The following is a 27,706-nucleotide window of genomic DNA, read 5'->3' as shown; positions in this document are numbered from 1 at the left end:
CGCTTGAAGGTTTTCATTATAAAAGCGGTGGTGGTGTTCATTTACCATAACAGATGGAATAGCTTTTATTTATTTATATTGGTTTTTTTTATTATAGATTACAATAGGGAGAAACAGTGTGGTGATTATAAAGCAAAGAGATTTTTATGTGAATATTAAGTGTAATAAGTTAAAGAGGCTGAAGAATAGAGGCATGTACCTAAAGCATGTATGTACAGTTTCAGATACAGACTTTCTGGGCTCTTTAAGAATGATCATAATATTAAGGGACACTGACTGGAGAGAAGATTTTAGACATTATTGAATGATTGTTAAAATCATCATACTAGGTGACAACACTGGCTACAGATAGTAGGAATAGTCTGTTAGTTGTAGTTAAGGATAATGCTACGTATATGAATATGTCTCTTACTATACAGAATATGCATTATATATACTAAACACTTATAACGCTGTTAGTATAATGAGCCATCATACAATAAAATAAATATATATATAATAAATTTATATATAAATAAATTTAAAAATAGTAGACATCAGTTCACATATCTGTGGACAGCTGCGCACTTCTGCACCTCTATCAGAGCTATAAATCGATGAGCAGTTATTGATCTGGTACATGTGCATATTTTTGCAATGTTATCATCATGACTGTGACAGGACTTGCTCATTTCCACCTTGGTGAAACCCTTTCCCCATAATTAACCTGTAAATATTCTGGTAACTTTCCATGTAAACATCCAAGGGTAAATAATCATAAATCTTTTACGTATGGGACTGTGACAATTCTTAGACTTGAATTCTCAGAAATTTTCCAGAAATCCAAAACAGCGTTTTCTCATGGAACACTTGTAGCAACAACAACCAAATTTATACATTACAATATTTCCTGTTGTTAACCTGCTGAAATCGTGATTTCAAAGCACAGACACTCGTCTCGTTTGGACAGACACACAAGACTTATGCATTAGAAACCTGTGACCAAGGTACCTGGCATGCTTGAAGCCAGCAACGTTGAGATTCTACAACCACGTCTATTATCCTCGCTTGTAAATTTATTTTGAAATGTCGCTCCGTCAACCGGAAATCAAGGTTGGGCTAGTTGCTGTGGTAACGAGGCTGTCCCTCAGTCTGTCAGTGTTTTCTCCGTTGCTGCCTGTGCTTCGCTGGCGACGCCACAGTGAATCCCACGGAAAAAAAGACATGATGTTTCCGAACGAGAGGACGGAGAAAAAGTACCCACGTCTCCCAAAGCCACAGCAGTCACCCATGGGTGGCCAAGTAAAACGTTTAGGTTCAATTATAGTAGTAAAATCTATCAGGTGTAGCGGCTTGGGGGCAGTTAGTCTAAATTTTGACGAAGCCGGGGAGGGGGCGGCGATGGAGGACACCATGTGGCGTTTTTCCCTCCAGAGTTCCTACAAAACAGGACGTTGCAGCTGGCAAAACCGAGGGTGACGCTATTAATCATAATGATAAACTAGTTGAACAACTGCTCCCTGCCGGATGTAACTAAACTGTCGGCGTTACAGCAGCCCTGTTTATGCAAACTTGAATTCAAAGTGCGGGTTAAGTGAGATGGGGAAGCTGGAAATAACCGCTAAATAAGTTAAACACCACCGTTACGTTACTTTGAGGTACAGTAATCAGTACTGAAACCTTATGAAAGTGTGAAGATAGACAGTCAGTCAGTTTTAGGATATCCTTAATTCAACTATGATTTGAAGCAACTAGTTCACTGAGACACATTGCAACTGTTTACTGATTATTTTGTTGTTGTTGATGACAGCACAAGAGATGACATAAAATCTCATGAATAAGAGAAATTTTTAATTGTCCTGAACAGTCTCGTCTCACATGGGGATTCATGTGACAGGTCACATGCAAAGAAGTTGGCCAGTATTTTCCCATCATGCCATTTCCTGTTGGTGTCGAGTTGGACATAATTAAATAGTGGATCATATTAAAGCGTATTGGCCATTACGCATCAGTGCTCCAGTTGAGCATTTTCATTTTGAGCAATGATTCCATTTACTAGAAGAAAGCCATTTTATTTGCAGTGTAGCATCTACAGAAACTAACACATTGTGCAAATGCAAAGTGCGTCACTGGAGGCCGCTGGGTCTTGATTGTACTTTGCATATGCAGCTGATTGAGCTGCATCCTGATTTACGATCCTGCGGTGCAAAATTTGGTTTCAATCAAATCCCAGCAAAGGAACAGTGGGAAGAAATTACTAAAATGCTATCAACAAAGCATGTATTTAAGAATTTCAGTGACAAATTTTGTCAGTGGTTGAGCCGTCGAGTACAAATGGTACACAAACCCCTTGATGTGCTGGTAGCTCTTATTTGTCCTTAAGAAATACAAAATATTGAAGAACATAAGATGTCAACCTATCAGCCTAACAAGACTGAGATGAAATCATTACAACTACAGAAAGCTAAAACATCAGCCTTGAGGTCTACTTTTTTTATTGGTTGTACAGTCATACATCCGGTCTCTTCTGCCACACACTTATTAAAATGTCATTCAAGCTGCTACTTAGCATTGCATTGCCAATGGTACAAAAAAGGAAAACATTAACCCAAAGTGGAATGGCTACGCAAGGGAACAAAACAATGTTCTTTCCTTGAACTTATCAGTGACAATGTTTAGTAAATATGCATCATCTAGGGGTGTTACAGTAACAGGAAAGGAGCACAAGATAAGCAGTCTATTAAGCTTTTAAAAACTAGATAGGCTTTTTTTAAAAAGGGGTTTATTAACCCCAGAAAAAAAAAAAACAACAACCTAAAATTCAAAATATTACATTTTTCTTATCTTAACATGGCTGTGATTAATGGCAGTATCATGTCCCCAAAGGTTGCCCCTTTATTTTGCAATTTCATGAAATTTCTCATGTAGCAGTTTTCTGTCCAAACTGAGAGCTACATACAGCTCTTCAGTGAGGGTGCTGACTATTATAATTATGAAAAAAAAAAACCCAACAAAACAAAACCCTAAAGCAAAGAAATATCCACTACTATCCTCTTATGACTTTAAACCAAGGTGAAACAAGCAAAACATAAAAACAAAAAAGGCTTAAAATTACATGCACACAGTCTTGCTTTAGAGTGAACTCTAAACACCAAAGACAACAATGAGAAGGCTTAAGATACTGCTGTCAATTACAGCCACCCCAAACTCCAATGTAATGAAATATGCATTTTTTTTGGTAGGCAAATCCTTATTAAAAATCTTTTTTCTCCCCACTCATCCAAGTCTTTATCAATACATGATTAAAAAGCAAATCTTAAATTACAACAGTGATGTTTGTTTATATTTAGGATGCAAGCGCTTGTGATCCTAAATTCCAAGAACCAAAATGAAGATGTGGTGACACATTTACAGGCTTGACCCTTGCATCCATCACCGGTCCATCATGCTGAGGATCATCTCGGGGGTCAGGTCTCCGTTGGGTGGGGCTTCAGACAGCTGCACCTCCTGTGCTGCCCCCTCCTCCTGGGACATCTCCTCCATCTGAATGGTCGACTTCCCTCCGCCTACCACCACCTCCTCTACGCCCTCCTCGTTGCCATCCTCCTGGTCATCTTGTTCAGCTCCAACCTCCTTCTTCACAATTATGTCATCCACCTCTCCAGTGGCCTCGTCCTCCACTCGGATGATGGCAGCCGCTGTTAAAGAGTTTCAGGTCAGTGTCTGGCACTAGAAGATGCAAGCATGCTTTTCATGCTGTTCAACAAGTGGCGACATCTTAGCTATGTGCTTGTGATGAGTTTAACAGTCCAGCAAGAGTATCGGAGTCTGACACTTACCGTCTGGTTTGCTCTTTGGGGGGCGTCCACGTTTCCTCTTGACTGGTGGTTCCACAGGGGCTGGGATAGGGACGACTGGTGGGGCCTGTTCCACCTCAATCTCACTTAACAGCTCTTCTTCCTCCTCTGCCTCGTCCTGTTCAGCTTCTACATGTCAAGTGAGGACATCAAGCAAGCAGGTATGAATCCAATTTTGATATATATATATACATATACATACACACACAATCACAAGGTTAAATGGGCTTGAATCTTCTAGCGCCAAACTGAATGGCTACTACAGAAGCACACATATGCAGTACCTGTGTCATCATCATCGTCATCCTTTCTGGACTGCATTTTCCTCTTTCTGCCCCGGCGACCCTTTTTGGGTGTGGGAGTTCCATTTTCTTCCTCAACAACTTCACCAGTGCAGTTCTCAGCATGACGCAGCATGGTGTTCTGTGGACCACAAACATAATCAGTCCTTAATGACAGCGTTAAAAAACAAAAAAACAAACAAACAAATACCCCCCCACCCAAAAAATAAAAACAAAAACTGGAGTGTGCACATGCTAAAACTCCGAGTTCAACCCTACCCTGCGGGTGAAGGTCTTGCTACACTTGCTGCAGACAAAGGCAGTGGGAACAAAGCTGGGATCGTGGTAGCGCTTGAAGTGCATGTCCAGAAGTTGCTTCTGTCGAAATGTTTTGTCACACTGGCTGCAGGCAAATGGCTTCTCCCCAGTGTGTGTACGCTTGTGCATTATCATGTGGCGCTCCTAAGCCAGGAGGGAGGAGAAAAAAAAGGCAATTTAGCATGAAAATAAATTAACATCACCAAAGTTTCATATTCCACTGGACACATACCTGTCTGCAGCAGTAGTCGCACTGGTCACACTTGAAACGTTTTTCATTCTTGTGGGTCTTCTGGTGTTGGATGAGAGCGTACCGCTCATGAAACACAGCATCACAGTAACGACATTTCTTTCCTGTCTCAATAAACGAGTGCTGTTTCCGCAAGTGAACACCTGGAGAGAGAAAAAAAAAAACAAAACAGCAAAGACATGACACATGTTACTCAGGCCTTTCATATGAATTAAGGCCAAGGTTCTGAAATCTTCCAAATCTCTCTTTAATGACACATAGCTATTACACCCCCGCTGCCACCATCACCACCAAGGAAGTCCAATCTTCATGAAACGTGGTAGGTTGTAGCGTGGGCTAAGGAAGAACCTATTAGTTTTGGAGCATATCCCAGTCAAAGGGCAGATACACAAATCTTTTTTCACTTCCAAGGATGAGCATAGGATACAGCTATGGCTGGCCCCTCCTACTGACTTGAAAGAGCAGTGGTGATAAAACAACAGACAGCAAGACAAGAGAGGAAGCTGCGTTAGCGCAAACAAGCAGCAAATCAGGGATATTCTGGAAATATATCCAGACATGTAGTGGTTGGGTATGCAGATCTGCATAAAACAGGAGTGTGGCTTATTGGCTTGGGCAGGGGTATCCTCTCTTCAAGTGCATGTCTAATTTTAAGTAAGATTGGAAACACAACTAACCAAGGTCACTCTTGCGTGCGATGACAGTATCACAGTGTGGACAATGGAACTTGGCCACATTTTCTGTGTGTTTCTGCAGAATATGCATCTTCATGGTGCCACTCTGCGTGAAACGGGCATGGCAGATATAGCACTCGTATGGCTTCTCGCCTGCAACAGAGAGGAGAGAATTTGGTAAGTGACATTACTCTCCTCAAACTGGGGGTAAACTAAACCTTTCAGTCAGTAGATTTGTACAAGTATGTTACCTGAATGTGTTCTCATGTGTCTTTTCAGCTTGTAAGTGTCTCTGCTAGCATAGCTGCACAGGCTGCATTGGAAGGGCCGTTCCCCTGTGTGAGAGCGGATGTGCCTTTTCAGCTTACTTACCTAGAAAAAGAAAGATAGAAACTTTAAAATAAGAGCATATCCTGATTAGATAAGTACTGAGCAGAGGTCAATGTGTGTCTACTTGCCTCCACACTGCAATAGTCGCACATAGAGCACTTGAAGGGCTTCTCATGTGTGTGTTTGTAGCGGCGATGGCGCACCAACTCACCACTGGTCACAAATGCCATGTCACAATCTGTGCATTTATGTGGCCGAGTGCCTAAAAGAACAGAGAAAAGTGCCAGAGTGAAGGAATGTCAACATGGCTTATTATTAATCATCCAACTAGCCAGGTCTGAGAGAGGAAAGGTTTAAATTTTTGCTTTATCTGAATTATTAAAAACTATAACAAAATGTTTTAAATCATGTATACATATTGGTTTTTACATTACCTGTGTGTGTGTTGAGATGGTTTCTCAGCAGTGTGACTGTTCGAAAAGCCCGTCCACATAAGTGACATTTATGTGGTCTCTCATCCGTGTGGCTCTTCATGTGTCGGTCCAAGTTGGAGCGTCTTGGACACGTGTAGCTACACAGCTCACACTGGAAAGTCTTCTTCACACCTGGACACAAAAGCAGAGTCATTTAAAGCACCTCGAATAAACTCTTTTTTTCTAAATAAATAACCTCATACTGCCAAACTGCAATGTAGACTCTACAGAAACAGCAAAGTAGTCTGACCTTTTTTCTTGATCTTGGTGGGCTTTGGTGGCTTCATGTTTCCCACCACCTTCTCAGCATTCACCTCCGACAACAGCCCCTCCTGCTGTTCTTCTTCAAAGTCATACACAGAAACATCCATGTCACGATCGCCCTCTCCGTAACGCAGGCGGCTCTTCTTTCCCTTCTTTCCTTTACGGACAGCGGTGATGGGCTGGTAGTCTGGGTCTTTGGACCATTCTGGGTCTTCCTGCTGGGGAACAGGGGTTTCTACTTCTGCTGCCTCTTCTTCCTCCTCCTCTTCCTCTCCCCTTGTCCCTTGAAGCTCCTCATGGGCTGCCTGAAGTTCCTCCTGCTCCACGGTCTCTACTTCACCGTTGGCACCCACTTTTACCACCTAAAAGAAAAAAATATTAATCTTATTGTGACCAGTCTTTTTTTTCAACAAAATGAGTCAGCTGAGTGTGTCACACCAAAGACATAACAAAGGACCCGACAGCTACAGAGCAAGCATTCCAGAGCCGTTCCTCACCTGGAAACCCTCAGGCAAGGGAAGAGTATGACAGATAACTGGTTCTGCATCCTTGTTAGCTGCTGATGCATCAACGTAGGTGGCGTGGAGCCCCTCCACAGTTGTTGTTGTGACAGGTACCTGCACCAACTGAAGCTGACCAAGACCCAGTGCAGCACCTGTCTGCTCCTCCATATTCACCACCTAGATAGAAGGAAGAACCTTTTCAGCATGATCAAATGACAAAAACATTCACAACCTCCAGTACTGATAACCCAACATTAGCTTAACCCGTGCTTTATACAAACCTGGAGTGTGATGATCTGACCCTCATCTCCACCAGTAACAGTCACTGTGCTGGCGCCATCCAGCACCTCTGTCTTCATTTGCAGCAGAGTCGGATCTAGGGCGTCCATCACCATCATCTCCATGTTACCTGCCACCTCCCCCTGTGGAGCTTGTATCAAAGCCTCTCCACCTTCTGGCAGGACCTTTCCGTCAGCCTGAGTGGTCTCCATTGAAACATCGCCCTCCATGGCGATGGACCAGCTAACACCCTTAATACAGAAGATATTTATCAAAAACTGAGAAAGACCTAAGTGGGCAATCATTCACATAGTTTTGAAAGCAAGAGAGACATGGCAGAAAATCTTTTTTTTTTTTTTTTTGTACAAAGAACTTAAGTACTCATTTAATTGGATTTCATGTGGCCAATGAAATTCATACTTTACTTGCTTTTCTAGTGTTTACTAGGAATATCAGCACTCTCTGTGTCATAATTTTTGGCAGGACAATTCCTAAGCCAACTCTAAAATAATAATAATAATAAAAAAAAATGTTTTAAACAAACCTCCCACAGGGTCATGCCATAGTGTTTTTGCTTCAATTTCTGAAAATTTGAGATGACCCTTGTGGAAACATCAACTAACACCACATCTAAAGTATCAGTGAAAGGAATTTTTAGTTTAGCTAAAGGTCCAGAACAGACATTTGAAAATTTAAACCCAACAGTAAATCTCCAGAGACAATGTTGAAGACAATCTTGAAACCTAACCGATTAGTTTTCATCGGGAATTAATAAAAATGGTACAACTGATGACTGCACTATCATGAGTAACCAGGACACTGCATAGTTGAGTTCCAAATATTGCAACCTCAACAAATGAAAATGCATTTCCTTTCACCTTTATGTGGCCGTAGAACTGCAGCTATTAGTTAGCTGTCAACTATTGACATTTTGACTTTGATAATCAATTACTCATCATGAGCATTTTTCTTCAAGATCAAAACTGTCAGCTTCTTAAATGTGAATATTTTCTGTTTTTTTTTTTATTATTATTTACTCCTCTTTGACAGTCACCCAAGAATGTTTTTGTCATTCTGATAATCTGACACTTAAACCTTTAAAAAAAAAAAAAAAAAAAAAAAAAAAGGTTCAGTTCCGCACTAATTCTCTTTCTGCATTTCTTACAATGAGTGTTTCTCATTTAAAAAGGGATGAATCGCTTCAACTGCAAATCCTCACAATACAGATTCTGAAATCTTAAAACTCACTTGTCTACACGTATGGGGGGGGCATTCAAGTTCAAACAGGTAACATTTTGGACGTAATACATACATATATCTATCTATTGAAACTGTGGTTAAAACGGTGAGCTTTAATCTGTCTCCCATAATGCACCAAGTGGAGTTGAGCATAAAGACAACTCAGCCCTTATACCAATTCAAGGGAACAATGTGTTGCAAAGAAGCAATCTGTATACGTTTAATATTGTCCAAAAGTGAAGTTAACTTTTGAAAAGTGCTCATTCACACCTTCCCGTGCTGCCCTGTGATGATTAACTTAAACCATGATGAGCTGCCTGTTTGCTATTTATAGGAATCACAATCAGTCGATTCTGTAACACGTTCGCGTGTATTTAGGACCTCTACTTTATAGCATTTCGATATCAGTTCACAGCCCGTCGAGCTTAAAGTGAGAGGCAGCTAAAAAGACTGTTCAAACTAACTCCAACATCAACTCGTGTTGGTTAGTTCACTCGGGAGGCGCGAGGACGTCTGAAAACAGGAAACAAAGGGCACGATAAGATGGACGTCAGGCCTCAACAAACTTAAAAGAGAAATACTCATAAATACAGCCATCCGTGCGCAAATACCCCCCAAATATCTGTCCAAAACCACCAAAACACTCAACTGAGACGGGGAGTTACAGTTTATAGACGGATTTAGTGCATTTTGGACAACGATAGAGGGAGACAAACACCCCCCGCCAGCCGCCTGGCCGGTAAGCCCTACCGTGACACCTAGAGGCCGACGACGGCTCCTACAAAAACGTTTCCGTGTTTGGAGGCAAAGTAGCGGCTTCACTTACTCTCGGCTGATTCTGTCCCCCTTTATATTCACTTGGAAGCTCGGCGTCTGTGGTCGGTCCCTGCAATCCCGCTGTGATCTTCCGTAGTTGCTGAGCGCCGGACGAATAATTTTCTCCCGCTTTAGAAGAGTGGGCCTAACACAAAATGGCGGCCCATAAGAGATAACGCGGCTGCGCAAACACAGCACCCAAACGAGTAAATGGGCGTGGTCGAGCTATGGCTGTGGCTGATAGGCGCCAGATTTGAATTCGGGCGTGGGCGTGGCGTCTGAAAATACGATACTGACGACGACCGCTACAACTGACAGGCTATTGATTAGTATTCCGACCAGAACGGCACATTGCTTTTATCCGAAACTGACTTTTACATAGCCAACAAAGTCGAGTCATTGTTAAACCGAGATTACCAGTAACATTTTGTGAGCTAAAGCAATTCATAAAATCAGTCACAAGAGGGCAGTATGAATGTTGTAGGAGTAGGGCGGAACTCACAACACAGATGGTCGTGATTGCACATCATCTCATGAGGTTTTCATACTGTCTGCGTAGCTATATGCATAACAGTGTAGACTTAGGGACAGATTTCTACACGCATACCGTGACCTTTAGCAGTGAGGTAACCAGAGTTTTAAAGAGGGAAGTTGACGACCACTCTGACCAGATAAAACTGCTGGGAGGGAAAATGAGTTGCCTTCCTTTTTAACCCCTGTTCCTCACAGTCTGTGTTCTGTTTACAGTTTTTTATGGCACTTCCTGGCTGCAGATTTGCTGTTTGGAAACATGGCTGAACCCAGGGAGATAAAGAGTTTAACAGCACTGACTATGAACTATACATGTCCTCAATTCAAGTCTGGTATGATACTTTTGTTGCACATCATCCCTCTGTTCCTCCCAATGATATCCAAACGGGTGAGTTTTTTCACTGAAACTGCTCGTAAGTTCAAATGTTTAATCTCATCTGGTTTTAATATTCTCTCTTTTGTCAGCTTTTTGGCCTACAATACAAACAACATCCATGGGGATACAAGATCTAATTAGCATGAAAGACACAGACAATATTTTTTTCATCCGTTCTTGCTTCTAATAATCCAGGTATTAAATCACATTTACGCTACATGTGGAAAAAATGACATGGCTTCACAAGTGGGAAACAAGTTATGCATTAGCCTGTGTGTTGGATTGAGTGTTAACCGCTTACAGAGGGAAACAATCCCTGAAATATGTAAATACTTAAAATAAACAAAGAGCAAAGAAATATGATCCCCATAGAGAAAATGTGTGAGAATGGATTTGCTTGGTTTCAATGTCAAATACCGTACTCAAACTAAGCAACTCTGTTCCCTTGAAACCTGTTACACATGCCCTTGAGGGAGTTAGTATTATAAATAAGACAAACAGGCATGTGTGGTTCTGCCTTATTTGATTGTTTCTGGGCAAGTCTTACAGCACTTACAGCATTGTCAGTGTCTCTAATAGCCATCTGAGGACAATTTAGGACAATTTCCTCTTGTATTGGTGAGACATCTCGCGTTGAGATTTACAAGAATACCAGCGTGTGTAATTGTACACTTTTTTAGTAGTAAAAGAAACCACCATCTCAGCTTGTCACTCACTGCATTTCACAGCATCTTTTCCGCATATAAAATAAATTATTAATTTGTTACATAACCAGTGGAACATTTTGTTCATATCAGCTGTTTCCATTGCAGTACATTTATACATGTGCACATGTTACTGGCCAGGGTGCATAGATGAAACAAATGTATGGTCACTTTATTGCTCCCTCGCTCTCTGCCTTTTCTTGTTTTATTACCATCATTTTCTCATGGTCTTCCTCTTGGAGGGGAGGGGGCTGAGAAAGGCGAGGTTCTGTTGTCAGATCTGTCAGTCTAGCCAGCCTGGCCCCGCCCACCTCAGTGGAGGCATTACATACTGCTGGTGCTCGTGCTCTTAGCAACGGTGCCTCAGCAACAGAGCTCCACAGCAACAGCGTGCCGTGTCTCCCCAATGGAGCTGCCATTGGGTGGACCAGCGCTCAGGCACTACACCCAGAGCAGACCGAGACCTCACCGACAAAAACTGAACTACCGTCCCAGCAGACCGCAGGTACTGTGAAAGAGGATCAGAGAGGTTTTGTAAAAATGGAGTGTGAGCGAAAGGTGGTGTGTGTGTGTGAGGAGAGGAAAATGGAAGGGAGTGAAGGAGGACAGATGTAATAGGGTACAGAGGGGAGAGGCAGGGGGAAGGGAAGGACAGAGGGGGAGTGCTGTGAAAGATGCCTGGTCCCCGCTTGAATAAGGCAGTCCCATTGTGCCGGTTACCGGCTGTTTGAAGAGCCCACACTTGGTATTTCACTGAAGGTCTTCTCGTGCTCTCTCTTAGAAAAGCGAGTGGCGTTTTTATTCTCTTCACAGGATTGTGTCAAAAGAGCGTGTGTGATCACCTCCATTTTTGACTGGGCTGATCATGTTGTCACAGAGCTATTATGCTGTAGACATGTAGTCACTCCCTTGGAGCCAGTGGCCAGGGAGACAAAATTCAAGCAATTCCCCTGACAGGATATCGTGTAACGATGACTTCTGCAAAATCTGTGTTCTGCAGTCAAGCTCCTGGCTTTTATTGCTACTTGTGGGCACAGATGTTAATTTGATCAGGATCGTGCAATGCTGTATAGCTGCAATTTTGATATCACATTACCTACAACGGCCAAATGAGTTATCCTGCTTTCATTCCACATGTAAAACCCAGTAACGCCCCCCCACCCACCCAGCACCCACCCACCCCTCATTGTATGTTACTGAGCAACTGACTCCCAGGGGGCTGGTTTGTAGCGTGACTAGATCAGAGATTTAAACCAAAATACACCTATAGAGGCAGAAGAAACACGAGTGCCAGAGTGTGTGGGTTTTTCATAGTTGAGGGTTATGTAATTTAAAGTTTTATGTGATGCAAGTTTCTCTTCAGTGACATTTTGCTATATTTAATGTCAATGTGTGTGGTAATTAGGAAACGATAATTGAGAGTGACAATGAAGCCCTTGAGTTCATGGGGAGGGTGGATGAAGGAGTTGAAGAGTTCTTTACTAAGAGAGTACTTCCTGCTGATACACTGTGAGTATCACCTGCTGCACCATTAGTCTCTTTATTGTTTTGTGATCTTTAGCTGATCTATAACATAAATCCTAACAATGCTGCTTTAATAAACTAATGCGAGAGAAGTGATTGCACACAGTATTGATTTGGATTACGATCCTTTAAACAGGAAAAAGCCAGATGAGGAGTCTATCACAGTTCATGAGGTGGCTCCTGCCAGTTCTGTCCCTTGTCCACCCCCAGCGAAAACTCTCAGGAGGAAGCTTGGTGATTTCTTTACACTCAAAAAGAGACGCGGTCTAAAATCCGAAACAAGCCAAGAGGGGCGTCCTAAAAAGGCCTCCATCGCTGATTTCATCCGCCCTCTCAGGGATAAAGAAAAAGATAAGGACAGAGTGAAGGAACACGACAAGGAAAATGAAAAGGAGAAAGCGAAAGAACATCCCAGCGCTGTTACCGGAGAGACAGCTGTTCAGGAGACACCTGTTTCTGGTGCTCCGCCGCTGAGAAGTGACGCGGTGCCTCCCCGTCGAGCTCTCAGAGAGGGGAAATCCCAGTCTCTCATTCTGCTGTCTGGATCATCAGCAGCAGGGACTACTAATGCCAGAAACACCGCAAAGGTCAGTAAAGTGTAAGTCACATATACACTTAAATCAGTAGACACGTTTTTCTAAAAGTACTCATTGCTCTGCTGATTTCAGAAATCGTTTGAAGGCCAACATAGCTTTGAACAGAAACTCCATCTTATGCTTCAGCGTATTGGAGTTTCCAAAGCTCAGCCGGGAGAGACACAGGTGTGTGTGGATGTCTGGATCTAGACATGTATTCCGTAGAATACTTTCAATTTTTTTAAATATCTGTTTTATTCTTGTAGAATCAGGAGGGAGAGATGAAAAAAGCAGAATCTGAAGGTATGTCCTTTGATCTATTTGATGTTCAATACGATCGAACTGCTCTCTGCTTCAGCTCAGTGTCAATGAGGCAAAATTAATCTTTGAAGATGAGGCTTTTGTATCAAAAGGAGAGACTTTTTGACATTGGTCAGTCCTCCATTAAAAGAGTTTAATACCCTCTTGGGCTGATAAGACTGCTCTCCATTCATTATAGGGCCATAATAGTGAATTAATTCCTCTGGTAAAATAAAATGTAAATGATCTTTGTGCCTCAGGTACTATCATTGACAGTAAACCTGAGCCTCCACCTACTTTCACAAAACCTCGAACAATGTCTGCGTCGTCAGGTAAAGCAAACAACCAGACACAGATTCACTGATTCAGGCATGTATGATGAAGTTAAATAATGCACACATTCATTTTTTTTTCTTCAGATACAAGGCATCAAATTCGCCCAAGTGTGTCAGTACACGAGTCAGCTGGGAAACCTGCTTTGCTTCCAAAGCCAGTTCTCAAGCCAGGTCCACCCCCTGCAACATCTGGTCGCAACACACCTGAGAATGAGCTAACCCAAATACAGGAAGGAGAGACAAACACACCCACTAAACTCAGTCCAAGTGCAGCTCTATCCACACCTGCTGCTCCTGCCCACGCTGCTACTACAACTACTGCGGTAGCAACAATCTCAAGCTCAGTCCCCGACTCAAACAATTTTACGATTTCCCCTTCAAGTACTGTACTGCCCTCTGACACAGTCATATGCACCGACTCTGTAAACCCTCCTGCAGCAGCTACAACACCCACGAATGTTACAGAGTTTGACAACAAGCCCCCCGTCCCTGAAGCTAATGCTAATACCACTGAACTATCCGCGGCTAGCTTTCCAACAAACCTTACAAGCACAGCTACACCCATAGAACCCACCACTGGTGTTTCAGTTACCTCCACTTCCTCTGAGTCAATTACGCCAACCGTCTCTGTCACTTCCACCTCAACAACAATAACTACGCCTTCCATTAGCACCCCTGAAGCTGTTTCTGCTCTCAGCAATAAAAACCAGATTTCCATAACATCAACAAATCTGTCAACTATATTGGCATTCCCAGAGCCAAATGGTATTATTTCAGTTGATCCCACTGCTACTCCTGATGCTATTTCTGTCATCGCCACAGCTTCTTTCCCTGCCGCCATCGTGTCAGTTGATGTGTCAGTTACCACCAGTTCAGTTACTGAAGCCAGTGATGATTTCTCTTCAGTCATCCCTGCTGCCTCTGTAACTTCAGCCTCATCAGTCACTAAAACAACATCTCCACCCTCTGACTCATGTGATACCATTACACCCCACACCCCCGTTACCTCTTCCTCCTCCCTGGTCTCTGCTGCCCTTCCTCCCACCAGTTCCACCTCATCCACCATCACTACCACTGCTACTGCAAGCCCAGCATCCACCGACAGCATGGACTTGATCGCTGCTTCCACCTTCACTCACCCAGTCACCCCTAGCTGTGCTGATATCGCTGCTCCCTCCACTTCCTCAAGTGAAACAAACCCTACAGACACGACTACCACCACAACAAGTTTAAATCAAACAGATACCATTCCCACCAGTTCAGCAACCGCACCTGCAATTAGCAGCCCACTCCCAACTGACTCAGACCAACCTTACACTAGCAATGTCAGCACTGCCCTCACACCAACTATCTCTGACCTCCCCGCTACTGATAACACAAATGCTACTTCCCACCATTTGACCAGTTCAGCGCCCTCTAATGGTAGTCCTGACAAAGACAATGCTTCACCGCCATCTCCTGAAAAAACAACCAGAGCAGAGCCTCCAGAGGAGAGTGCAGGTAACTTCTGAGTTCTGTATGTATGTAACGTATGCATGCACGCATGCATGTATTTTTGATTATTGTGATTTTCCTCTTTCAGCAGCAGATGAAGTGTTTGAGATGATTCAAATGAATAAGAAAACAGAAACAGATGAGAGCACGAAAATCATTGACGGTGGGAAGGACAGCGAGAATGAAAAGGATAAACCAGCTCTGGTCAACAGCAAAATAACAGCGAAAGAAGTGCAGGAAGAAAGTATGAAACCTGAGGAAGACGCAGTGGAGACGGAGGTGGGAATGGCTGAAACTGCATCAGGGAAAGATTGCGATCTGACTCACAATGAGGGGGTGATAGAAGATCAGAAACAAAAAGAAACCAAGTCCGTGAAGGAGAAGTAATTCAAAAATAAAGAAATTGCTAAATATGGGACCAACTACTGTGACAGGGGCAGGAGAGGCCACAGTAAAGGGTAAAGGGTGGGGTGGGTGGGCTGATGATCCATGGCACTTCCTACAGGGACCACCACATTACAGCAGCACACCACAAAGGGTGGGCCACTGGACCAAAGAACTGAGATCCCCTTGGTGTGATGTAATCAACAAATCCAGCAGTGTCTTTGTCCTTTTTTAACTTTTGTTTGAATTTTTGCATTGCACGCATGATTATGTACCATAAAACAACTACTGTGTGAAAATACACCATGTTTACAATAGATGGATAAGAGACATAGTTATGACTATTAAATGGAATATTGAATTGACCAAGCCAGTCCCTCTGCTTTTTTGTGTGTGAGAATGCATTATTTCTAACTTTTTTTGACAAGAAGAGTACTCAGGATTCATATGCCTTTTCTTCTGGAGCTCATGGGCTTCCTCATTTGCCATGGAGGTAGCTAAGTTATTATCACATGTGGTCTGACATCACTGTGTCCATTCAGCAACTGTCTGTGCCAGACTCTTAAGTGGCACATTTGAATGGTCTGCTGAGAACTGAGCAAAATCCCTCTGCTGAGAAGGACCATGAGGTGTTGTTGAAAGCTCTGGAAAAAGCTAATAAGCAGACCTTGAGTTAGGCATTGTCCCCAAGGTCAAAAAAGAGCTTTCATGGAGAAATGAATGTTTATTTGAAGACTGCTGGGTTTAAAATGTTGATACACATATATTTATTTATTATACTGTATATAGTTGTATTCTGAAATCACAGGCCATACAATTTGGGAAGTATGGCATCTGTAGTGTAAAATGGTATTATATGTCTATGCTGGTAAAACAATTGTAAGGAAGTATTTACAAAGCTTTTGGTAACTAAAGTGTAAAATGGAGTTCAGTTAAGAAAATAAACATTTTCATAACTGAAATACAATGATATCTTCATCCAATCCAAATACTCTTAAGGCATGTATATATATGCAACAAGCTTAGATAGATGTTATAGTTCTAGTGTTTGGCCAAAGCCTGTAATAGTTAAAATACACACCAAGTGTATTTGGTGATCATAAATAAATGCTGATCATAAATAAATGCTCTTTTTTAAATAAATGCGCTTTTTTCCAGTAAAGATATCAAATCAGATGTTCTCTATATTCATGTCTGTTCATGATGATTGGCAGACACCTTGATAATGCAATGTAAAGCCTGCTGGTAGAGAGCTTTCTTTTAGGTGTGCTTGACACACAAAGTGAGAAACAGATAATTATTACAGCTGTATGCATTGTTTTGGAGGAAAAAACACAAGGGTGAGTCGCTCAAAGAAATAAAGTCCACCTCCTCTTTTAATGTCATGTGTAAACTAAAACTATTTGTTTTTTGTTTATGATTTGATTGATTGGTGTCTTCATAATAGCCCAGAACACTGACCCAGGAGCTCTCTGTAGTATCATATCGCACAGTTAATTAGCAATAATTGTCAGTTCATTACCACATGCAGCAGAAATGATCATACAGACCAGCAGAGGTCGCTGGCGGGGATATCGTCCACAAAGCCACATTCCTAACCCGGAAGAAGAGGACAGAGGAAAACGACGGTAGAGAAATTGTTGTGGACTGTCCACAGAAATACTTTTGCTATTTAGATAATCCAACAAGACTGAAAGCAAATACCACCTGAGGCAGCGTACATTTGCAGCAGGTTTTAGCCTCGTCGTGCACACGTTAGAGATGTCGATCGTGCCTCCCAGTCGCTCGTCTACCGGCTGGCCGCGCGGCAGCACCGTTCAGTTTGGGAACAAATACATCGGCGGGCCTGCTAAACCGCTCACACTGGAGAGGACCATTAACCTGTGAGTTCCTGTGGGCAAATAATGCAAATGCTGCTGTATTAGTATCAAAATTGTTCAGACAATCAAATTAAATCTGTCCATCCTGTCGAAGACTTCCATACCTAACGTTAGCTCAGTGAGCTAATTTTCTTTGAGTTATGCGAGAATAACTAAACTTCCTACCAGAGCGAGGACATACTGATCACACTGAATGTGATGTTTGACACAATACATCAGTGTCTATGATGTGGAAATGTGTGCTTCATTGTGTGTGTTTGCCAAGAATATTAGACTGTAACCGTGATTTGAAATAAATATCATATGGGAGGTTAAAATAACCGAGCATGTAGTACTCTTTGTTTATTTCACTCAGCTTTTTTTTTTTTTGTCTTCTGTGATAAACATAAATACATATGAATTTTGAGCAGTTAATCGAGTCACAAAAGCAATTTCACAATGTCAGCTTGGGCTTTTGGAGGTCGTGGTATGCATTTTTGCACTATTTGTCTGGCATTTCCATTTTATGTACACAACTATTTGTGGAGGACAAAACAAGAGATTAATTGTGAATGTAAATAATTTTTCATCAGCTCTAATTGACTGGTAAGTGGCCTTTGCTTGAGTTGGTCTATAAAATGTCAGGACACAGTGATAAATTCCTGTCACAAGTTTCTCATATCCAAAGTACTTTACTTTTATAGCATGTAGGTAACGACCATTCTCAAGATCACTCACTTGAATATGTGTATTTTTACTTCAGATATCCTCTTACCAACTATACATTTGGCACCAAGGAGCCTCTGTATGAGAAGGACAGCTCAGTGGCTGCACGTTTCCAGCGGATGCGGGAAGAGTTTGATAAGATGGGAATGCGAAGGACAGTGGAAGGTGTTCTGATTGTCCATGAACACAGGCTACCTCACGTCTTACTTCTGCAGCTTGGCACGACTTTCTTCAAACTGTGAGTAGTTAATAAGAGAGACTCTTGTTTGAGCCACCTGTATGAACATTTTGCTGACAGTTTGCTTCTCTCCTGCAGGCCTGGGGGAGAGTTAAGTCCAGGAGAAGATGAGGTGGAGGGTCTGAAACGTCTGATGACAGAGGTGGCTTCATCACAGCGTACATTAAGCTTCTTTTTGCTTGATTGTGGACTTTGTGTATTTTAACATTTGTTTGGGTGTTAGATCCTTGGGCGACAGGACGGCGTGAAACAGGACTGGGTGATCGATGACTGTATCGGCAACTGGTGGCGTCCCAACTTTGAGCCTCCACAGGTTGGTGTACACTAATGCCAGGGACAATAAGAAGTTTGGGGAATTTAATTAACTGAATGAATATTTTTAATAGATGGAAAACTAAAACCAATGTGATGTGGAGTATACTTTAGACTAGAAATCATTGCAACACACCACTTACTGACCACAGCTTAATGCAGATGGTTGAAACAGAACACTGATATGTATGTATATATGTAGTTTATATCTATGCATGCTAATGTGTGCTGATCCTAAGTTGTCTGTCTTGCAGTATCCCTATATTCCAGCTCACATCACCAAACCTAAGGAGCACAAGAAACTATTCCTGGTTCAGTTACAGGAAAAAGGTCAGTATTTTGCAGTGCAACTTGTCTAAATTAAGGTATTTTACTACTGAAGTTTTGCAGAGAAAAAATGGGACTCAGGGGCTTAAATAAAAGGAAAGAAAACACTCAAGAAAAACTGTTATTGCTTCTTATTTTGAAACCTGTGATTCATGTTTCTGCAGCGCTGTTTGCTGTCCCCAAGAACTATAAGCTGGTGGCAGCACCGTTGTTTGAGCTGTATGACAACGCTCCTGGATACGGGCCAATCATTTCCAGTCTACCACAGCTATTGAGCAGGTATATTTATTTAGTCTTATGCATTTGTTTGGTCTTGTCTGTTCTGAGCTGCTGTAGAAACATGGCAGACTCCATGGGTATTCTAAGGTAATGAAAATACAACTTTTCTTAGTTTTAGGTCAATGTGCTCTAGTGAAAACATAATTTTTAAATATTCCATTTCTGCCCCTAAATCCACTTCCATAGTGGAAGCACTCAATTGTTGGCATGTCTAAGCTTCAGCTGTGGGCTGGCAGGATGGCACAAAGAGTACAAAGAGCACCGCCTGGGTTTGATGAGCCGTTTTTAATTGTCCTTCCTCTTGAAATGTTTGAGCACAACACCGAAGCTCCAAATTCAGTAACTAAATCTGCACCACAGCTTATTTATACAAGTAAGGAAGCAATAAAGACATACTACACACATTGAGTATTTACAGAGTAAGACTGAAGGCAGCACATTAAGATTAGATTTAAACAAAAAAAATCTTATCAATAAAGAAACCACAAATATGCAAGGCAGTGTAGCTGACTTTATCACTTTTACCCCAAATCGTGTTGTCCTCTGATGTGTGCAGAAAAATGTTTTTTGACTTTAAATTTGCTGAAAAGGGGAAAGAAGTTATTGCAGAGAAACAAAATTATATCACAAGAGAATAATCTGATGGTGCTGGAGAGCAGGAAACTACACTACTAAACTAAATTTTGTATAATTGTTGTTTCTTTTTATAGGTTCAACTTCATTTACAACTAACTTGAGTGAGGAGAAGTGCGTCTGGTTGTCTCTGTGAGTGCAGCCCTGTCCGAGTGAAGATGAGAGACTGTGGCCTCATCTTTATCTCGGTTTTCACTAAAGAAAAGCTTGTCATGTCAGGTATATTGACAGATCACAGGGGTGTTTATACTGTTAGAAGAAAATAGAAATGTCATGCGTCTGGGATTTTTTTTTTTTTTTAATCTTGAAAATTTGCCAGTTTTTGTAGTATACAAGTCTGTATTTCAGTGTGATAAGAATCTGGTTTTATGTCCTCAGAGAAGGTCAATGTTTGATTAAACAAACTGCATCGAAGAGTTTCCTGTTGTTTTAACCTGTTGTAATGCTGTTTTTTTTTTCTTTTTAATAAAGCAGTACTTTGAGTGTGTTTTTACATAATTCCAAGAGTAAGTGAATGGCTGACTAATACTTAATGTGTTTCAAAGTAAATGTAAAACTCTGTGGATTTTTAATTTTGTTGATTTACTTCAGTTTGCTGATCACCAAGAAGGAGATGAAGGCACTATTCTACTGAACTGTTTCACAGTCACAACAGAAAGCACTTATTTAAAAAAAACCAAAAAAACGGCAACACTGGGAATCAAAATGACTTGACAGTAATGTCAATAATTTTGAAAGTAATGTCAAATATTTTTGATGACAAAACAATCAAGTTAGCAGAGATTCAGATACTTGCAGGCTGAGGTCTTCTCCTAAACGTTTTGATTAAATTTTAAACTATTTAAACTAATATGCATCAAGTTAGTGTGGAAAGCAAAATGAATATTTGGACTTATTAACAATTGTAAAGTAAATCACAGAACACAATGGGAACCATTATTATATGGTATATAAGTAAAGTCAGACAAAACCAAATCATCATAACCAATCGGCTAGTCACTGTGTATGTAAAAACTTGCTTGTTAGCTTTACTTTGAACTTAATTTGTAATTCTGCTTTGTTGCAGGTTATGGTTGTGGGACTGTAGTTACGCACAATACGTCATAGACTAGAATGATTGTATCTCAGCAAGGCAAAATAACCGAGTTGAACGTAAGGGAGCAGAACATAAACACAGGTTAAATAAAGTATATCAGTTTGTCTCTGGGATAAACAAGATTATACTTGTGAGACTGCCAAAAGTACATTGAGTTCATAAGAGAGTAAACACCAGTATGCAATCCAGGTCTAACATGTGCTGTTTTAAAAACTGCGACCATGTCAATTTTAGAGTGCCGCCTGACAGTCTGAACTCAGGGAAAAGAGGAACAACCGCCACAACGTCGTCATTGACCGGCGACGCACGATATTAATGTAAATGTCGTCAAAGCTCTTCATGAACTGCACGATTATCTGATTTAACACTGGATAGTTTGTGACATGGCCTCTAAACGACGTCAGGGTGAGAGTGACAGAGCAGAGAAGAAGAAAAAGAAGAACTGTGAGGAGGCAGCGCAACTTAGTTCAGTCGTAGAAGACGAGCAAGTGACGAGGGCTGTGAAGGAGGCATGGAGCCAGAGGACTTACTACAGCCAGGGTTAGTGAAGAAACCTCCAGCACTTTACCACCCATGGTTTAACTAGCAGGCGGTCAGAAAGGGAGAGCAGATCTCGCCCAGATTCGTCAGGTTATCAGCTACGAAGCAGCTAGCTTCAGTATTTTGCTGCCCTGCTTTGCATAGACTTGACACGTTATAATATTGCGTTTATCTTGTGAAGAGGAACTGCACATGGAAAGTGCGGCTGAAAGCACAATCATCAGTTTGTCTGATGTTTTGTCAGTTTTGTTGGGTTATGTTTCGTTTTTGTGTCGTTGTTACCGACATTTGATGTTAACCTTTTAACAGCTTTATCCATCTTAACCTCTCAGACGGTAATTTACTATTATAAACCACCACAGATACCAGCAACATGTACTTTTATAAGTGACGGTCTGTCAGACCCTTCAGGCTCCTGTCATTTTGGTATTCTATGCCATTCTATTCTATTTTTTTGTGTAAATTTGCTTATATTACTTTCATTCTAATTTGAGGTGGATGATATGAATAAAATCCTCTCTCACAATGTATTACAGACATTTTATATCACAACATTGACTGACAATGATGTAGCGTTTTTCTTAGAAAATTAGTTTACAAACGTATGGAATTTCTTTCTGGAGTTTTTCCAAACATTATTACTATTAAAAAACAGTGCTGCTCAATGATTTTCAGTGTCAGTTACATCCAAAGGTATTAACTGTTTACAAAGGTACAAACAAAACGGGACAAAATCTCTGATGATATAAATCGCCATGTCACCCAACCTTACTTTTTAATATGTTGAGTTTGTTTCTCCAGTTGAGTTTAGATGATTTGTAGATGTAGCTGCCCTCGGTTTGTTCTGATGATTGTTTGCACAAGCAGTAGTTAATTGTCAACATTTTGTTGTTGACGTGCAGGAGATCTGGACCTGGACTGCCACCCTTTCCCTCACTGCATCATCAGGAACTTCCTCAGCAGCGAGACCTTCCTAGAGAACCTGCAGAGAGAACTGCTGGGGCTCAATTTTCACGAGAAGTCAAACGATCTGTACAAATTTAAACAGGTTGCCTATTGAACGGGTCTTCTCATGGATTTATTCCAGTGGGAATGTGTTGTTGTCTAATTATCTTCACTTTGTTGTTGTTCCCATACAGTCAGATGACTTGAAGAAGAGAAGGGAGCCACATATCGCAGGACTGAGGTAAAAAAATAGATGATATTCTGCCATTGGGGAACTTTATTTAGATAGATAGATACTTTATTCACAAGTTCCAGCAGTGTCCACAGACTTAAGATAAAAAGGCATGCAATATAATCTGTTGGTGTGAGTTTCTTTTTTGGCAGAGTTTAGTTTTAGAGACAGGTGGAGTGTGGTTTGTGGTTGGTTCTTACAATCTGAGCTCTATCAGCATGAGGAACAAGTGGAAGAAAAGTTAGAGTTAGCTCCTTGTCTCAGGTAGGAAATAAGGTAAAAGGACTAAAGTGAAAAGAGTTACGTTGTTATTACGCTCATTGATGATTCCTACCTGACAGAAAAAATGTACTTTCCTTTAAAGGACATTTTACCAACTGTGGGTCCATTTCATACCTGACTGAATGACGTGACTTTCTTTAAAACCAGGATATGACCAGAACTGGTGTTTGTTCTTTCCTTTTTTTCCCAACATGACAAAATGAAAGGCAACGCTTTTAAGCACAGATAGCTGCCTCTTTTTAAATTACTTATAATTTACTGTCTCACCCTGAGAGAACCGCTCAAATTCAGGACAAATATTTTGTGCTCGCAGCTGAGCTCAGTGTTGTAAATCCAGTGCTGATATTATGTGCTGCTCATGAGGCTAAATATGCTTTTATCCTCTAAAACCCTTTTCCTGGGAAAAAACAACCTAGAGAGCGTGCTGCTGTCAGTCCCGCACAAGACATATTCCAAAAATATTCAACAAAGACTTGACATAGATCATACTCAGGCTCTGTGTTGTAATAATAATTGTTTATTTTCAGAGACATTGGAATCTCAAGGCTGAAATGCTGAAGTTGGCCCAGTAATTGTGGCACATTTTAGGGTTTTATTCATCAGTACCACCAGGTGGAGCCAGAGATTTCATCAGACTGCTAATTACTGGGGATATGTCTCCTCTGAATGGCAGCATTAACATTTGGCATGTAGGACTGTACAGTAAATTTAATAGAAATTGGATTCAGCTGTGAGCACAAGGTGGCCCCTGTTAAAGTGAAAAAGCTTTCTTATTCAGTCTGGTACAATTTGAGTTATTACAGCAGCTTAAATGGTGGAGCTTTTTAACAAATGATTACAAACAAGTCTGTGATTGTAGAATGGTGGAGCGGCAAGAGCTGCCAAACCTGCCAAGAGGTTCGCTGTTCGAAACCAAGTCCAAGAAAAAATGAAGACCTCAAACATATAAATCAGGACCAATATGGGCTAAGTGTCAAGTCTTAATCCAAGACAACGCTTCTGAGACTCATACATTACCCAGACAGCAAAATAATGTCCAATCCTCTTCTTTATTTAGAAATAATTTGCAGTTTCTTTCATTATGATTATGACAAGCTGTGTTTACAGAGGAGAAACATGTAATTTCTTCTAAATACATATTTGTGATTATACTGTACGATACCTATTGAAAAAATGCAGCCCTGGAGAATAAATACCATGATGCACAATAACAGCCTCCTCTTGTGATAATCTATTATTTATGCCACAACAAAATGTCATGGTAGGTTTGAGCAGTTGAACAATCTGTCTGTGGGGTGAGGCTTATACAAGGTTAAAGGTCCAGCGTTGTTGTCACTGTAAGTACAATACAGTAAATGAAATATACTTAATCTGTCTCTCTGTTTCCAGGGAAGTTCTGTTTGGCCGTTTCCGCTCCTGGCTCGGGCAGTTGTTGGGGGTTGAACTTGAGCCTACGGTGGATATTTCCTGTGCCAGATATGAATACACAGGTGAGTTTTCTAGACTCTTTCTTTCGTTTTTTTTTTTTTTTAAGTGACTAATCTCTCATACGTTTTTGTATATATACATTTTTTCTTCCCTCTAGATGTTCTTTTGTGTCATGATGATGAATTGGAAGGGAGACGTGTTGCTTTCATCCTGTATCTTGTGCCTTCCTGGCAGAGCAGTGATGGAGGAACCCTCGATCTTTACTCCACAGACAGTGAGTACCACTTTGTGTGTATGCGTGTGTGTATTTTAATGCTTTTAGACAGCAGAAGTCTTACATAATCTTCACCTTTGTCATCAGGTAATTTTCAGCCACTGAGTATCGTGAAGTCGCTCGTGCCCTCCTCGAACACGCTCGTCCTTTTTGAAGTTTCTCCAGTCTCCTTTCACCAAGTAAGAAAAAAAATGCTCCTGCCTTTTTATCAACTGCTGAGCCTTTGATTGCAGATGGGTAACATGCATTGTGTTTTTGTCAAAGGTGTCAGAGATTTTGACAGAGGACAAGTGTCGCCTGTCTTTGAGCGGCTGGTTTCACGGACCATCTTTGGAACGTCCTCCACGCTACATAGAGGCCCCCATCCCACGGAGCCCACACTTACCCAGAGATGTGAGTGTGATACCACATACATATCTGTCTGTGAAATATGATGCTGCTGCAAGCACCCACATAGCTAAGCTTAGGAGGAAACCGCAAGCCAAGATCCGTCCAAATGTAACACAATTCACCTACAAACACACTTGCATTTCACACTTTATGTCCTGTTTGTTTAATCTGTAGAAAAACCAAAAGGAATAAACAACATATTTAAGGTTTACAAGGGTTATAAGCCAGACTATTTCTTTGGCCAAGAGCAGTGACTTCTTGAATCTTATCTAAGCAAATCATCTCCTCACTCTAAATTCATATTTAATGGACAGATGCAATCTTCTCATCTAACTCTCTGCAAGTTTTTTTTCTCCTCAAAATGTCAGACTGTTCATTTAACAGACAGCCTGGGTTCCTGCTGATACGTGTTTGTTGGGTTCATCACAGGAAACGGTGCTGCTGGAGTGGGTCAATCCAGTCTACCTGGACATATCCTATCAGGAGCAGATTCAGGAGGAGTTTGAGGACAGCTCTGAAATTCAACTCAAAGGTTTTCTAAAGGTAACCTCCTGCTGATTTTCTTCAGCCTTGTGTGTAGCCACATGGTCCTATTGACTGGTTATGTGTCTGTCCTCAGGAGGAGAAGTTCAGAGAGGTGAGTGAAGCACTGCGACTCACTCAGATTCAGTGGACAAAGAGGGGCCCGCCCAATAAGAGGTGGGGCATGTTTCATGGGTCACTTCACCTGGTAACAGTGTATGCCTTCTGTGCTGTTGGGCATATTTCTTCTCTGTCTTACATGGACTCTTTATTTTGGTGCTTTTAGATGCTATGAAGTGGCTTCTGTGGATAGCATGCCACAGTGTGTGAGAGCATGTTGGGAGCTGCTTCATTCAGAGGCCTTCTTCCTGCTTCTCTCAAACTTCACTGGCCTTCGGCTGCACTTCCTGTGTCCTGCTGATGATGACGACGATGAGGGTAAAGACGAAGGGAAAGAGGATAAGAAGGAGCAAGAGGACATACGTGACGGAGAAGCCACGGGTTCTTCAACCGAATCACAAACTGCAAATACAAGCAGAGAGAAAGGTGTGCAGAAGTCTCTTCAGTCTATTCACCTGTGTGTGTGTGTGTGTGTATTGACCTTAATTTGTTCTTTAGAGTTGAGCACGCCTGTATGTTGTGGTGAACTGCGTCGATGGTCTCATGGCGGCTACACTCTGTTGCATGATGGAGAAGTGGCACGAGCAGAGTACGCTCTGGACCTTGTTTTGCCTTTTTGTGGTGAAGGTGAGTCTTTACACACACACATGCACAGCTAGAACAAATTGTCAATCAGTATTGCGACTGTTACAACACCTGAGTTGTATTTCATAGACTGGCAGCCAGAGTTTGGGGGCTTCACGTGTTATGTTGCAAATGAAGAGGATGAGGAGGTGAGTGTTGATCACAGTATAATGTGGAATTGTACATGTGTTTAATACTGCAGTGATTATTATTAACTTGGTTTCCTCCTCATTGCAGCTTCTGACAGTGTATCCAGAGGACAATTCCCTCGCCCTTGTCTACAGAGACAAAGAAACCCTCAAATTTGTCAAGCACATCAGCCACAAAAGCTCCTCCAATTCTGCCAACAGTTCGACCAGCAGAGCATCATATGACTTCTCTTTTGTGTACTATGAATAAATATATACTGTATATCTGTGTGTGTGTCATGTGGATTTCTTTATGTGTTTGTTTTATCTTCTGTTTTATCAAGGTGTTGTGTATATACACATATATATACATGACACACATTAGTTGTGCACACATTTACAGATGGTGACTTGCTCTTTGGGAGTTATGTATGTGGATGCATGTGCATGTGAAAAGTCAGGTGAGAATGTACAGGATGAGACAGCCCTGTCCCAGACTTCCTCTCACAGATCAGATACGCGCTGTCCTTTTCACTGAACCAAAAAAGTAGTAAAACAAGCTGCGTGATTGTATGAAATTATTAAAGCGTTAGAGTTTATCTCCTACTGATATGGTCAGTGTTACAAAGTGTAGTTAGAGAACCATCATTAATGACAAGTCAGTTGGTGAAGAAAACATTTTTTTTCTTAGCAACACCTTTAAATCTTATGTGTTCACTGGAAAATAAAAGCAACCACTGGGAGACTTGTATGATGAAAAAATATGAAAATGAAAAATATATATTTATTTTTTGATGCAGTGGTGAAATCATAATCATATACATATAAGCACACAGTATTTGAGCCAAGTTTTCTGACATATCAGGTTTTGCTTTGTTTTTGTTTGTTTGTTTTTAAGTATAGGTGCTGTAAGTTATACAAATATGCATATGGAAGTGTTTTTTCATCATATATCTTTCATGAACCTCCTTAAATGGCAATTTTATTTATTTGTAATTCCTTAAAGTTTGACACAAAAATATGTCAATTATATCTCCAGAACTATTATTGATTAGTAATACAAATAATGAGTACTCAATTTTGTGTAAATTAAAAAAAATCTTTACTGTAGGTGATGCCTTCAAATAGCTTTGTCCAAAAGACAGTCCAAAGGATAAAAGATGGAGTAAACATCGGAAAAGCCAGAACTAGAAAAAGTTTTGGCATTTTTGCTTGATATGATCTAAATGGTTCACATGATTATCAAAATAGTTGTTGATTAATCC

At 41.2% G+C, this 27,706-nt stretch overlaps 4 protein-coding genes across 7 annotated transcripts; 3 read left to right on the top strand and 1 right to left on the bottom strand.

The window, feature by feature from the left end:
• Positions 1–2,776: 2,776 nt before the first annotated feature.
• LOC124057613 (transcriptional repressor CTCF-like) lies at positions 2,777–9,425 on the bottom strand. The gene is made up of 13 exons (XM_046386030.1): positions 9,274–9,425; positions 7,211–7,459; positions 6,924–7,106; positions 6,413–6,788; positions 6,124–6,294; positions 5,818–5,951; positions 5,611–5,731; positions 5,363–5,512; positions 4,668–4,828; positions 4,397–4,579; positions 4,121–4,259; positions 3,819–3,965; positions 2,777–3,677 (listed from the first exon to the last, which is right to left on the bottom strand). Exons 2-13 carry the CDS (start codon positions 7,436–7,438, stop codon positions 3,412–3,414), a joined length of 2,259 nt encoding a protein of 752 aa, XP_046241986.1. The 5' UTR covers positions 7,439–7,459; positions 9,274–9,425; the 3' UTR covers positions 2,777–3,411.
• Positions 9,426–9,550: 125 nt separating this feature from the next.
• On the top strand, positions 9,551–15,851 carry LOC124057593 (flocculation protein FLO11-like). 3 transcript variants are annotated; one of them, XM_046386011.1, is made up of 9 exons: positions 9,551–10,182; positions 11,228–11,379; positions 12,280–12,383; positions 12,535–12,985; positions 13,067–13,159; positions 13,240–13,276; positions 13,534–13,605; positions 13,693–15,108; positions 15,194–15,851. In XM_046386011.1, the coding sequence occupies exons 1-9, from the start codon at positions 10,107–10,109 to the stop codon at positions 15,487–15,489; spliced, it is 2,697 nt and encodes an 898-aa protein (XP_046241967.1). In that variant the 5' UTR covers positions 9,551–10,106; the 3' UTR covers positions 15,490–15,851. The 3 variants fall into 3 exon arrangements, with proteins under 3 accessions (XP_046241967.1, XP_046241961.1, XP_046241974.1); XM_046386005.1 differs by having other exon boundaries at positions 9,553–10,182; positions 15,191–15,851; XM_046386018.1 differs by lacking the exon at positions 11,228–11,379 and having other exon boundaries at positions 9,553–10,182; positions 15,191–15,851.
• Positions 15,852–17,063: 1,212 nt separating this feature from the next.
• On the top strand, positions 17,064–20,358 carry nudt21 (nudix hydrolase 21). The gene is made up of 7 exons (XM_046385996.1): positions 17,064–17,369; positions 18,109–18,309; positions 18,388–18,451; positions 18,533–18,622; positions 18,876–18,951; positions 19,113–19,227; positions 19,938–20,358. Exons 1-7 carry the CDS (start codon positions 17,248–17,250, stop codon positions 19,957–19,959), a joined length of 690 nt encoding a protein of 229 aa, XP_046241952.1. The 5' UTR covers positions 17,064–17,247; the 3' UTR covers positions 19,960–20,358.
• Positions 20,359–21,206: 848 nt separating this feature from the next.
• On the top strand, positions 21,207–26,732 carry ogfod1 (2-oxoglutarate and iron-dependent oxygenase domain containing 1). Of its 2 annotated transcripts, XM_046385986.1 has the most exons (13): positions 21,209–21,496; positions 22,399–22,544; positions 22,636–22,682; positions 24,345–24,445; positions 24,541–24,657; positions 24,745–24,836; positions 24,922–25,050; positions 25,477–25,590; positions 25,667–25,746; positions 25,856–26,115; positions 26,188–26,316; positions 26,404–26,462; positions 26,551–26,732. In XM_046385986.1, exons 1-13 carry the CDS (start codon positions 21,340–21,342, stop codon positions 26,710–26,712), a joined length of 1,593 nt encoding a protein of 530 aa, XP_046241942.1. In that variant the 5' UTR covers positions 21,209–21,339; the 3' UTR covers positions 26,713–26,732. The 2 variants fall into 2 exon arrangements, with proteins under 2 accessions (XP_046241935.1, XP_046241942.1); XM_046385979.1 differs by having other exon boundaries at positions 21,207–21,496; positions 25,856–26,316.
• Positions 26,733–27,706: the final 974 nt, after the last annotated feature.

This window comes from Scatophagus argus, chromosome 1 (assembly GCF_020382885.2).
Source record: "Scatophagus argus isolate fScaArg1 chromosome 1, fScaArg1.pri, whole genome shotgun sequence".
Lineage (NCBI taxonomy): Eukaryota > Metazoa > Chordata > Actinopteri > Scatophagidae > Scatophagus > Scatophagus argus.
Note: the sequence above shows the minus strand (reverse complement) of the source record. Positions and strands in the feature narration are given on the sequence as shown.